General features: G+C 43.4%; 1 protein-coding gene across 2 annotated transcripts in view; it reads left to right on the top strand.

Annotated features, from left to right (window-relative positions):
- Dpysl3 (dihydropyrimidinase like 3) overlaps positions 1–13,084 on the top strand; it is a 111,677-nt gene extending 98,593 nt beyond the window's left edge. For both annotated transcript variants that reach the window (XM_034517835.2, XM_034517837.2), the window contains exons 9-14: positions 1,484–1,640; positions 2,465–2,606; positions 4,790–4,960; positions 6,174–6,353; positions 8,225–8,387; positions 9,704–13,084. In XM_034517835.2, the coding sequence (XP_034373726.1) occupies positions 1,484–1,640; positions 2,465–2,606; positions 4,790–4,960; positions 6,174–6,353; positions 8,225–8,387; positions 9,704–9,792 (902 nt within the window). In that variant the 3' untranslated portion in view covers positions 9,793–13,084. The remainder of the gene's footprint in view (positions 1–1,483; positions 1,641–2,464; positions 2,607–4,789; positions 4,961–6,173; positions 6,354–8,224; positions 8,388–9,703) is intronic.
- The last annotated feature ends 207 nt before the right edge of the window (positions 13,085–13,291 follow it).

Genomic DNA, 13,291 nt, shown 5'->3' on the forward strand with positions numbered 1-13,291 from the left:
ACTGCTATTCTCATATTTTTTTCTGTAGTGGACACAACTAACCGATCATGGATATCTTCTAGTGAAACCAGACACAGTTGTTAGAATTTCCCCCTACCTGATATTCCAGGGAATTGCTAACAATTGATTGAAGTTGAAACAATCAACTATAAAGAGGCAAAATCTCTTTATAGCTCTGGCCATGAAACCTCATAGAACATGATTATGCAAACTCTGGAGGCAGAAGGCAGAAAAAAAATGAAAGTCAAAAAATGCCTAAGGCTTATCATCATATGGTTGTCCCAAGATGCTGATGTAAAGAAATGAGGGGCCAACCAACTTTAGGAAAAAGCATTTCCTTCTGAATCACTCTCTCTTTTGAAAAAGTATAGCATAAGCTTGATATAGCATCCAAGGTCCAGTTCCATCTTGGTGTATTTCAGATTGCTGGGTTTCCAGTTTCATGTCACTGTTTATCAAAGTGAAAAAAAATGCATAGTCAAGGGAAACCATGATTAATATGTAAGACAGCAGCAACAAAACCATAGAAGAGCCCCTTATCCTACAGAATGGGTTTTACCCTGTAGTATCAAATCTTGTCCTTGGAGCAGGAAGAGCTGGCAGTCCCCAACAATGTGAGAAACACTCGGGGCTTTGTGCCTCTACAATGGAAAGGGGTAGACAGGAGAGGAGTTAGAACTAGAAAGAAGGCTCAATCTGTTAAGCATCTGCCATGGAAGCATGAGGACCTGAGTAACAATCTGGGCATCTTATGGTCGTAGCTCTAGGGTGATGGACACAAGAGAACCCCTGGACCTCACTGGACAGTTAAACTTATCTAGTCAGTGAGCTGCCAGTTCAGTGAGAGACTACCCAAAAAGTAAAATAGACGACAAAGAAGGCAGTGAACATTGGCCTCTGGCCTTTACACCCATGTATACACATGTATAAATACCTAGTCAAATGATTTGTACACACACACACACACACACACACACACACACACACACACACACAATTCGTATCTATTGAGTATCTACCATGGGCCAGACCCTTTATGTATGCTAAGCCCTGTCACAAGTCTGGGAGTGTAAACAGTGTCATCAGTTCTAAGACATAATGCTTTGCCACTTTAATATTCTAAAAATGATCATGACTCTTATAATCTGCATAACCAGTATATAGTTTTATTTTCTTCATGTCAAACTTAAAATTGCCTCAAAGTGTGATGTCTACATCCAAAGCTTACAACTAGTGGCTTATTATTGTGAACATTTATTCATTTATTCACTCAATCATTCAAAACATTGTTCACATTTGATGGAGAAGCAGACCTAAAAATCAAACAAACAAAACAAAACAAAACAAAACTAAGAATAGACACTTGAAGCCCAGGGTTGCCTCTCTCCAGAGACACAGTCTTGAGCAAAGTTATAGTTCTGGTTAGATATGCTGGACCAGAGCAGTACATATCTCTTACAAACCTGATATTCATTCCTTCCAGGAAATGTGGTCTTTGGCGAGCCCATCACTGCCAGCCTGGGAATAGATGGAACTCATTACTGGAGTAAGAACTGGGCCAAGGCAGCTGCATTCGTGACATCCCCACCTCTGAGCCCTGACCCAACCACACCTGACTACATCAACTCCTTGCTGGCCAGGTTGGTGTAGGAATGCCATGTGTTTTGTGGGATCATCTTGGGGCCACCTGTGATGGTGTAGGTGGTAGATGAGAATTTACAGCATCAAATCCTCCAGAAGTCTTGAGTACAGAAAACTGGCTCTTTTTACATCACAGTTTAATTGATGACACAGCTTCAGCGTGAATAATGGTCCTAGCAGTTGATGCCTAACTGTGCCAGGCTTGAGCTCTCCCTTGTCCCTCATAACAATTTTGTGAGTGAGGCATCATTTTGTAGATTAAGCAACTGATGGTCAAGACACTTAAAGCTATTTGTCAGAACTCAAAGCATTTGTCATAATGACACTTAGTCAGCAATTACAGGGACATTAAAAAAAACAGGCCACAGATCATTTGAGTCTTTACATGATTCAACTTTGTTTCTATTTGTGTGTTTATACGCATGTATACGCTTGCCTGCATATCTTTATGTGCACCTTGTGTGCAGATGCCTGCAGAGGCCAGAAGAAAGTATAAGATAGCATGGAACTGGGGTTAGAACCAGTTGTGTGTCACCTGGTATGGCTGCTGAGAACCAAACCTGGATCCTCTGCAGCAATGGCAAGTGATCATAACCACTGAGTCGGCTCTCCAGCCTTCATCTGATTCTTTGTAATTTGCCACAGAAGACATGATCTGGTTTTACTTCCTCACTTCATGGATGGGTAACAGCCCAGAGAGGGGAGGAAGCTTATTCACACAGCTTAGTAGGGGATAGAGAAATTTCAAATGAAGACATGATTCTGGACCCCCAGTATTTTCCAGCCATCTCTCCTAAACATGTGAAACTTTCTCCTTTTCCAGCGGGGATCTGCAGCTCTCTGGAAGTGCCCACTGTACCTTTAGCACTGCCCAGAAAGCCATTGGGAAGGACAATTTCACAGCCATCCCTGAGGGCACCAATGGCGTGGAAGAGCGAATGTCTGTCATCTGGGACAAAGCTGTGGTAAGGGACTATACACAGGGAGAACTATCCACGAACCAAATCAAAGCCTCAGGCTCCAATCAAACTAAAACTTGCCCCTCAGAATAACCTGAAGAGTAGTTTCAGTGTGTAGGTGAGGTCTACACCTACTGAGATGTCCATGTATATGGCAGGATCACACTGTGTACAACGAGATTGTGTTATTTACTGGAAAAAACCTGTTTTTCGTTGTGTGGCTCAACCCTAGCATACAACTTTAATCCAAGAGCTTTCTGTTTATTGGTTAAATAAAGTCAACCATTGGTCAAAAGGTGGAGCAAGCAACCAGACAGGAAGTGAACATAGGGGAAAAAAATAACAGAGAGTAAGAGGAAGTCAGGAGGATGAATACAGAGAGACACAAGAAGTAGAAAGGAGGGACATTTGGTTTGAAGGGTTATTGAGAAGGCATGGACAAGGAAAACTTTGTTTTGGGACATCAGCTGTGGATGAGGTCAGCAAAGATCATCTGGGTGCTTTTTCTGCCTCCCTGAGTTAGCAGGCTTTCACCTCAACATTTGGATCCCACATCTTCATTAACAAAATCAAATGTTTGAGATTTTGTTATAAAACTACACAGTGAGCCTTGTGATTCACGTTGCTTGTGAATTCACCTCCTAGGAATGATTTTTGAGATCTAGAAACTCTTAAGACAGCTTCCATACACACTGTTCTGTCATCTGATCTCATGAATGATCTGTGCTTAAAAGAATAGTAAATCTATTCTTTGTGTCTGAAGAGCTTTATAATTTCTTTTGAAAATGTTGGATATGATACTTTGAAAAGGCTAACAATTCCTCTGTCCCTAAAGTCACAAAGTCACAGCAGTAGCATCCCATACTGAAGGCTCCTGAATACCCCAGGCTATAAAAGAGATTGACTCTCAGTGTCTGTTGGCCAAGTAGCAACTGTTTTTTATTTTCCCTGATTGTATCATAAAGACTGATGAAAGAAATAGTCATATCAATAAAGACACTCCTGAAGATTTTAGTAAAATCGTAAGAAATTCATTGTTGCTGGCAGTGGTGGCACACGCCTTTAATCCTAGCACTTGGGAGGCAGAGACAGGCGGATTTCTGAGTTCGAGGCCAGCCTGCTCTACAGAGTGAGTTCCAGGACAGCCAGTACTTCACAGAGAAACCCTGTCTCGAAAAACAACAACAGCAACAACAACAACAAAAAAAAAAAAAAAAAAAAAAAAGAAAAAAAGAAAAAGAAATTCATTGTCCAGTCCCCTCCCTATGTGCAGTGCTAGTGCAGTGTCTCTGAACTAATGCTTCCTCCATCTACATGGGCAATCCAGTAAGCCCCTTGTTTTTGGAAATTTAAAGGCTGTGTTTGAAAGTTAATTCTTTCCATACTCAGGCTGTTTGTTTTAAGAAAAGAGAAATTATAACCTCTCTGTCTCTTCTCTCATGTGGTTGGCTTTTGTCTATTTTTGTGAGCACTCTTTCTTTATGAATCTTACAAATCCTATCTTAATTTATTAAAAATTAGTATAAAACATATATGCTGCAATATGGAGCCTGTAACTGGTCCCCTAAGATTGTCACTAGTGATAATCATAGTTGATTTACTATATAAGAGAACTTTGTTATGGTCATAGGACAACAAAATCAGCACAACACAGTTCTCAGAGAATATCCTTATCATTTAACAATGATACCTTTAGTCTTTTAATTGGTAACATGATACATTCTCAATAAAGAAACAGCAGACAAATACATACATTTTAAAAACCTCATGATTCTGTAACACAAGGATGTGTTCACTGTCACTATCTAAGCAAGGCTTGCATATGTATCCTTTGAGCATACAAATATACACATATACCTAAAGGAGGAGTTCATACTCACATTGGTTTTTACTGTAAACTCTCTTTGATTCTTTTTGGAATTAGTAGAAGTAAATGCTTAAGTAAACAGCATGAAGTTAGCTAGAAAAAGTGCATTCTTTAGGGAAATCTTAAGCCACTCATTTCCATATTTTCCCTGTGAAGTTCAGACTGCCCAGCTGACACTCCTGAAAAGATGGAATCTGTACTCCTTTGTACTCCTGGGCCTTGGAAGTCATTTTACTCTGGGCTCAGAAGCCTTACATCTGATAGGTAGAGCTGCCATAGATCTGGAGACAGGCACAGTTATGCAATCTTTGTATTTCAATAGGCCACAGGGAAGATGGATGAAAACCAGTTTGTGGCTGTGACAAGCACCAATGCTGCCAAGATATTCAACCTGTACCCTCGCAAGGGGAGAATAGCTGTGGGCTCTGACAGCGACCTTGTCATCTGGGATCCAGATGCCGTGAAGATTGTCTCTGCCAAGAACCACCAGTCGGTGAGGCACAGGCTGGTGGGATGGAAAATGTGTGTGTAGAGCTGCCTCAGGAATAAGCTTATAGGGTGGGCCAATCTCAGAGACCCAGATGGACTGCAGTAATAATCTTGCCCTGAAGAGCTTTTTGTTTTGTCTGTGATTCATTTTATTTTGAAAGCAAGGTCTCGTGCTCAGGCAGGCTTAGAATTTGAATTGCATATATATATATATATATCTCCTCCCAGGTTCTGGTGTGACAGTAAGCACTCCTATATCCAGTTTATACTAACTGTTATTGGCATAAAAGACCTTAAACTATTTATTTCTTTCCCCTGTTTTCATGAGTGAGGTAGTCAACAGAGGAGCTCTGCTCTTCCTAGTCATTTAGGGATGGAGACACAGAGAAGCAGTGCCTCTCTGAATGCTTCTAGGATTGCACAGGCTCAAAAAGACTTAGTTTTGAATGAAAAGAAAGTTAAATGTCCTCAGTATCCACTCCAATTCACCTAAAAGATTGAAACCTAAACCCAGTACTGTAAAAAAGGTCCTAATTACTTGGTCATAAAAATAATATCTGAAGTGGTTATGTGCCAAGCATCTTGCACCATTCACTGAATCTCATGACCAGTGGATACTGTTTGGGTGGGTTCTGTTATCTTCTTTTTGTAGTTTCTCCTAGTTTCTAGAAGTACAGAGGAAGTAAAGGATTAATGTAGCTGGCAGTGGTATTCAAACCCTAGCACCAACCAGTATCCCCAACCATGCAGTGTTGTCTTCCTGCTGAACAAGAGAAGAAGGAAGACAGGAATTCTATTCTGGGTAGTAATGACCTTTACATCTAAATCACAAGGAGTTACGGAGTTGTATACCTGCAGGGGCCAGAGGGTTGTGTGTCACTGAACTCACCACTAAGCCACTAAGCACAGGTGTCATGTGCCACATTCCTGGGCATCTTGTAGCTGAGTTTGATATGGCCAGCAATAGAAATAGAATTTCAATTAAACATCTTAATAGAAGCAAAGCATTTTGCTTTGCTTGAGGCATTCTTCTCCAGGATGTGTCAGCCTCCTGTTTTTGATCAAGGCAGGCAGGTGTGTCCTGAGCTTTGATTGGCTTTACTACATGACTCTGTTCCATAACACTAAAGGAGTGTCTGCAACACAGAAGATAACCCCACTCCTCTTTCTTCTTTTTCTACACCCATGGCATGGCTTTGTCCTCATCCTTGATCTAGGTTGCCGAATACAACATCTTTGAAGGGATGGAGCTGCGTGGGGCACCTCTGGTGGTTATCTGCCAGGGCAAGATCATGCTGGAAGATGGCAACCTGCACGTGACCCAGGGGGCTGGCCGCTTCATTCCCTGCAGCCCATTCTCTGACTATGTCTATAAGCGCATTAAAGCAAGGAGGAAGGTGAGTACCAATAAGGCATGGGAGTTAGAAAGGGTGTGGAGCCGAATGCAGTCCCTGGGATTCTGGGGACTAGGCTTCCTCAGACCCTCCCAGACAAAGCCATAGCAACGGTTTGGCCCTGACGCAATGATGTGCAGAATTCAAAGTCTGACAAGAGGACTTTTAAAAATGTTTGGCCAAAGAAACATCTCATTTCCCCAAATAATTCTTACACATTTTTATAGTACTTCAGTTTAAAATAGTAAACATTTGACATAATGATAGTATATTTTCATAGAAAAATTGTTCCCAAAGGTTTAAAACAAGAACAAGTTGACTGACACCCAGCTGTCTCTCTTCTAGCTTGCCCAAGGTGCTCCACTGGGAGAATGCTTACAGCTTTTAACTACTGTGTTTCATGTGGACTCTCTCTCTCTCTCTCTCTCTCTCTCTCTCTCTCTCTCTCTCTCTCTCTCTCACACACACACACACACACACACACAAACACACACACACACACACACACACACACACACCTGGAGTAGTTTGAGTGATTTAAAGATGGGGCCTCGTTATTTTGCTGAGTTCTTCTTTTTCTCCCCTCTCTAGCTTCCAGATGTTCTTGGAACTCTTCACAGATGAGTTATCCCAGACCCTGAGACTGGGATATTGGTATAAGATTGGAGCTTCCTACTTGAGTTTTTGGCTTACTAGAAAAGAGACAAAAAGCCAAACTTCCCCAGTGTAGACATTTTCTTATTATGACTTAGATTCTGGGACCAAAGAAATGCCACTGCTGTAGTGTTAGTGGATGAAGGGTACTGATTACAGACACAGCCCTCATTCCATGAGGACAGCGGCACTGTGCCTGGTGGCTTGACAGAGGTCTCACCTTGGACCATCCTTCCATGTCAGCCTCATAGGGATGTACATACTCACTGCCTCACTATAACCAGTGATGTGTCAGGGTTTTGATGTGGGACGCTACCACCTGGGTGGTCCCATCATGCTTGTCTCATAGGCCATAAATGCCCCTAGGGGACATGGCATATTTCACAAGGCTATAAACCCCAGCCCTTGGCATAATCCCAGCACAAAACACAAAGTTGATTGATATTTGCTGAGTGACTGCATAGTCCCCAGGCAAGTTCACAGCCAAAGGTCAATGGGTCGGACCACGGACACTCAGTTTAGGGCTTTGAAGCCACAACTTGAGAAAAGCCCTGAAAAGCTTTGGGTGGGTCTCCCATGGGGTCTTATTATGACAGTGTATGTGACCTCATCTTAAGACTCCTGCCCTTTCTACTGGCTCCACTCCAGCTGTCCGAATAGTTCTTCCATTTGTCATGTTCCTACTTCTAGCTAGCTGTACGTGCCGATCCCCCCACTGCCTGTATTGACATCCACATCAATGATTAGCTTCCCTCAGCCATTTGATCCTCTAGACAAGTTGTTCTCAACCTGTGGGTCTCAACTGCTTTGTGTGTGTTGTGGGCGTTAAATGATCCTTTCACAGGGGTCACCTAAGACCGTTGGGAGACACAGATTTTACACTGTGACCTATAACAGTAGCAAAATTACAGTTATTACAAAATTATTTTATGGGTGGGGGTTGCCACATCATGGGAAACTGTATTAAAGGGTCTCAGCGTTAGGAAGGGTGAGAACCACTGCTCTAGATGGAATCTCATGTCTACAGAAGCCTTCCTGGATGACTTCTACCCTCAGTTTCCTCTGGCACTATCTCTTCTTTCATATCCATTTCTTCTGTTTTCTCCTGGATTCCTCTCCACACACACTCTTCACTGACACGATTACACCTTACAGAGCACATTCTATACTGTTGGGTCATTGAATGGAAGGATGATGGTGATCTGTTTCTCTGGCTGCAGATGGCAGACCTGCATGCAGTCCCAAGAGGCATGTATGATGGACCAGTGTTTGACTTGACCACCACCCCTAAGGGGGGCACCCCAGCCGGCTCTACCCGGGGTTCTCCCACTCGGCCAAACCCACCAGTGAGGAACCTCCATCAGTCGGGATTTAGCCTGTCAGGTGAGCAGAATGAGCTGGTCAAGGGAGGGAAGAGGGAGAAAGGGGAAAAGACCAGCATCCCTGAGCTACAACATAAAGTTAAATGCATTTCCCAAGCCAGTGTTTATGTCCCCTTCAAGAAGGTAATGAGAACTGAGGACATAAAGGTTTCCTACTCAGCAAGTGGTCCTGGTAAGAAAGTCAAACAAGGCATCCTCAAGTTAGAGGTCAGGTTCAAATGATAGCAAATTCTACTTAGGGATCAAATCTAACTGGGCGTGGATCAATGGAGCTGATTTCTGCTATGAATTGATAATGGTCTCCGGCATCAGCGTGTGAGAAGTGTGGTGTGTATGTGTTCAAATCCCAACACAATAGAGCTCAGACAGTTTTCATGTTCTCCTAACAGCCGCTTCTTGGAGCCTAGTTTCCCCTTCACAGTAAAAATGATGCCAGGGATAACATCTGCTGATTGAATGTTTGCCACGTGCTTACCATGTTATAGACCTCATCTATTTCCGAAGAACTCTTTAATGTAGAGGATAATTGTTTAATTGCTCCATAGTTGTCTTAAAGTGGGAGAAGGTAAATGCAGGTGCACTTTCCTACAGTGGAAAATATACACTCGAGGGAAGCAAGGTAACAAGACAGGAAAGACATTTAAAAGTGAGACTTCGGCATATAGAGAAAGCAGAGGTGGGGCGTGGGGAGCAGAAGGAGCAGAGACCACAGAGGAAAGGCTGTGGGAGACCCAGGGAGCAACAGAGGAAGAGAGGCTCAATGTTTCCAGGTACCTTTTCCAAGCAATTGAGTTTACTCAAGCAATTTGGAGTGTGTTCACCTTTGTCTGTGGCTTTCTAGTGCATCCGTCCTAATGCATCCAGAGCTCAATGGAACCAAGTACACATTAGTTCTTCTACCTGCGTAAACAGGGGACCAACTGTAACCCCTGTAGCTTCCTGGCCTTGGGCAGGTGACCTCTACAACATCCCTCTGTCATGGAACAATGAAATATTTTTCTCCTAAACCACAGTAGTTGGACTTTAAAACAAAGAACAGTCCATATAAACAGCCATCTCTGTGTTCTTACTAATAGTATTGATGAGTTTAGCACCAGAGTGACTCAAGAAAGAAATCTGGTGGTTCCTATTAAGAAAGTCTTTTTCCAGGACTGGAGTTGGGGTCCGGGGAGAGTCACGAATATGCAAAGTTCAAGATTTGGTGTTAAGTTTCTTGTGCACTAGGAAAGTACTTACTGTTGATCACTCTTAAAATTACTCACTTTCTGTCCCCCCACCCCCATACATCTCTTTTCCCCCTTGTTTCTTCATCTGCAGGCACCCAAGTGGATGAGGGCGTCCGCTCAGCCAGCAAACGCATTGTGGCGCCTCCTGGAGGCCGTTCTAACATCACATCCCTGAGTTAAGCAAGCCCTTCCAAAGAGGGAGGCAGAAGCAAGAAGAAAAAAAAAATTGAAGCCAAAATGGTACACCGATATTTAAGAAGGAACATGAATCCAAACAGTTGAGATCTAAAGAATCACTAAGCCTCAAGCCTTATGTTTCCCAATGTAATGCTCGCTTGCCTAGTTTTATGAATTGCTTTGATTTCTGTTTATGCATACTCTCGATTTCTTTGACCCCCCACCCCCACCCCCACTTACATGCATGCAATCAGACAGGCCACTAAGGTAGATTCTGCGTATTATAGTGTTGAGAGTGTATGTAGCACTGCATCTTATGACAAGGGGACAGACAAAGCTGGGATGTCCTGAAAATGAATGAAGGCACGAAGGGTCTTTTGGGTGGTGGGAGCCCAGGACAAGATGGAGGGCACAAAGGGGCTGGGGTAGGGCGTGTACTGGGGAGGTGGGTGGGCAGGGTGAAAAGAAGGACATCGTGTGTTGTATTATGATGTGTGTTAATTTCCATGGAAGCTGGCCACATAAGGCAGTGGATGCTCCATCACGTTCCCCTGGGATCTGCAGAGAAGGCAGGAGGCCTTTGGGTTCTGGACTTTGTCATATCCTTTCCTCGTAGATCTTGTTTCTCTTATCATGTATTGAATGACAGAATCCGGACATTTCTTCCACTTGTTGAATAATGCCAGTGTTTGCTTGGCCCTCTTTCTTCTGTTACTTTCTAGGCTTCTATTCCGGAGGACAAATGGACAGGTCTCTTCCTCTTCAGCCTCTCTGGGGCTCTTCAAAGGCTGCCATAGAGAGTGCAGCCCCAGTTCTACTTAGGGGAAGAAAGTAAAGCTTAGACAGCCTTCCTCTCAGCCTTGGGGAGGCACCCCCACCATCTGCAAGCTGAGGGAAGGCACGTGCTCCTGCCTGCTGAGTTAGGGACCATGGCAGAGATAGAGTCAAGGGCTTCCTTTGCTCGTGGTGAATGGCTAATCTCTTCACCTCAGACCCAAGCACATTCCTGATGTTATTTCTTCTTGGAGAACTGATTTTCTCGGTTGTTCCCAAACTTTACGCCCAGTAATAATCTCCACTTCTGTGGGAGCACAGCAGAGATTTAGGGAAGCCCGGCTTGATTGGCAGGAGCATACTGTATGATCACGTTTTCAATTCCAAGCCAACTGTGTCCTTGTCTGTTAGCCGATCCCCAGGGCAGGGGAATCACTTTGTATTTAGTGCTTAAATCTCCTGGGTGATATATATGAAGCAATATGATGTAGCTTTCTTGGTACGCAGCACATAAGGTAGTGGGCAGCAATGTTAGCATCCCCCTTTGTCTGTCAGAGCTGGAAGTCCACATTCCTATCACACCATTTCCAAAATCAATCGTGGACCAGACTCTGAGAGCAAGGGGTCTGTAGAAGCCGAGATACTCTCCTGCAAGAAACATGGTAGCAAACTTGGCTCAGACTTATGTGCTCTAGGGGCCCACTTGGTGAGAAATATCACACTGTGCATTAAGTACTCTGAAGAACAGAGCAGGCCTCGTACACCTTCTAAGTACTTACGGGAAACCCCGCCGTCTCTGCCTGCAGGTGTTGTGTTTTTGTTGTATTTGGGTTTTTTTTTTTTTTTTTTGAGGTGGGGGATTTTTGTTTGTTTCATTCTGTGAAGCTGGACAACTGAGTCCAGGGCCTTTCAATTGCAAACTATGCCACTGTGCTTCAGCCTTGCCCCCAACCCTGACTGTGGGCTGTAATAAAGCTGAGAACTAGAGAAATAGGAACAGTTTGGATATGTAAGGATTTGGAAATAGCAGAGGAAGGGGATTTCCCTGAGAAAGCTAGCTTCTGTTCTAATAGAAAAGGCTTTTTCACCTCATAATAGGAACCTTGTTTCTTTAAAGCTCTCATGGTGCTTTCATTTTAAAGGAGACTTTAGCAGAAAAAAAAGTAGAAAGAAGTTTGGAATTACAATTCAAATTTGGGGATATATCCAGGAAAACAGAAAGACTTTTTATAGGCGAAGGGAGTTTGCCAGATCTGAAGAATATATACTAAATACCTCAATAGCCACACTTGGCAGCAGCATAGATTGTAGTACCATATGTGGCCACCAGATGGAGGAAGAGACATGTAAACGAACTGTAATTCTGGGCCTCCGCAACTGTGTGGTTTCCCATGCGTAAGATCCTCCAGAGTCTCTCTGGTTGTGAAAAACAAACTTCTCTGGGTCATCTGCACTGCACTTGGCACTTCCAAAGTGTGCCGCTGTGCCGAACCTTATGTTCCTCTCAAGCGTTCCCTATGCAAGGAGCAGCTTCTTGAAGTCCGCAAGGTGAGCAGGCGCCACCTCAGGATGAGTCCCTTTTCTCCTTCACTATTAGTAGCGACCAAGCATAGTAAATCCTGAGAGTTCCTTGGCAGCTCCCCAAACTGTTTTCTTAACATGAGAATTTTTCTAAGCAACATGTTACTTGAGTTACAAGTTTCAATGCGAATTGGTTCTGCTTCACAGCCCCTTCCGAGGGTGGGAGAGCATGCTGGGTACTATCTTCTCTTAAGGACCTTTGTCATCGGGGCTTTCCACCAAGCCCCCTCTAAGAATACCCTGCAATCTCCAAGTTATTTCTGAGCCCCCAGTGACAATCTATTGACATTTTTTCTGAAAGGGCCACAGGCTTGAGTGGTAGGAAGGTTTCTCTGGAGCACTTAAATCAGCTTCCCCAGTGGAGAAATTTGTTACTTCCAACATTTTTTGGGTTTTCTTTTTTTTTTTTTTTTTTTTTTTTTAAACTATTAGGATTATAGTCATCTCCCAAAATTGCCTTTCTCTAACTTCAAAGTCCACTGGTTCTTTGGGTCATTTCTTTATCATGATATGCAGAGGTCAATCTCCCAAGGCCTGAAACCTAACTCTGGACTCCATTCTGCTAAGTTCCTTCCAAGAGGCGAGTGCTTCCCAACTTTGCTTCCTGCCACAAGCCTCCCAGATCTTCCCCCCTAGACAGCCCCAGCTTGAGTCCTGATGCAGTCATGTGCTGGTCCAGGTAGCCAGCATTCCTTATAATTCCCCTTTGAGACATGGTGTGTGGGTGTTCATTTCTGTGTCTGGTGGCTATGGACAGACAGTGAGTCTCCCTGTGACCTGTGCTAGCTGTGAAGAAGCTCGGATATTGAAGAGCTGTTTGGTTTGAACCGTGAAGAAAACTGTGTATTGAGTTAGCTGAGAGTAAAGAAACAAACAAACAAAAAAGGCTCATCAAGTGACTGTTAATGTAAACCTGGTTATTAAAATAATTATAAAATTACCATCATCGTTCTCCAGTCGTTTGTGCATGGAAAACCATTTTGCCTAATATATTGAAACTCTTGGAGACTAGGAAATGGTTCAACGGGTAAGAGAGCTTGCAGTGTAAGTAAAAGGACCTGAGTTCCAATGTCCATACCCAACTAAAAAAATAGGTATGGCTAACTTGTAAACCCATAACCCCAGTGCTGGGGATGGGCTAGAAACA

Source organism: Arvicanthis niloticus, chromosome 14, assembly GCF_011762505.2.
Source record: "Arvicanthis niloticus isolate mArvNil1 chromosome 14, mArvNil1.pat.X, whole genome shotgun sequence".
Lineage (NCBI taxonomy): Eukaryota > Metazoa > Chordata > Mammalia > Rodentia > Muridae > Arvicanthis > Arvicanthis niloticus.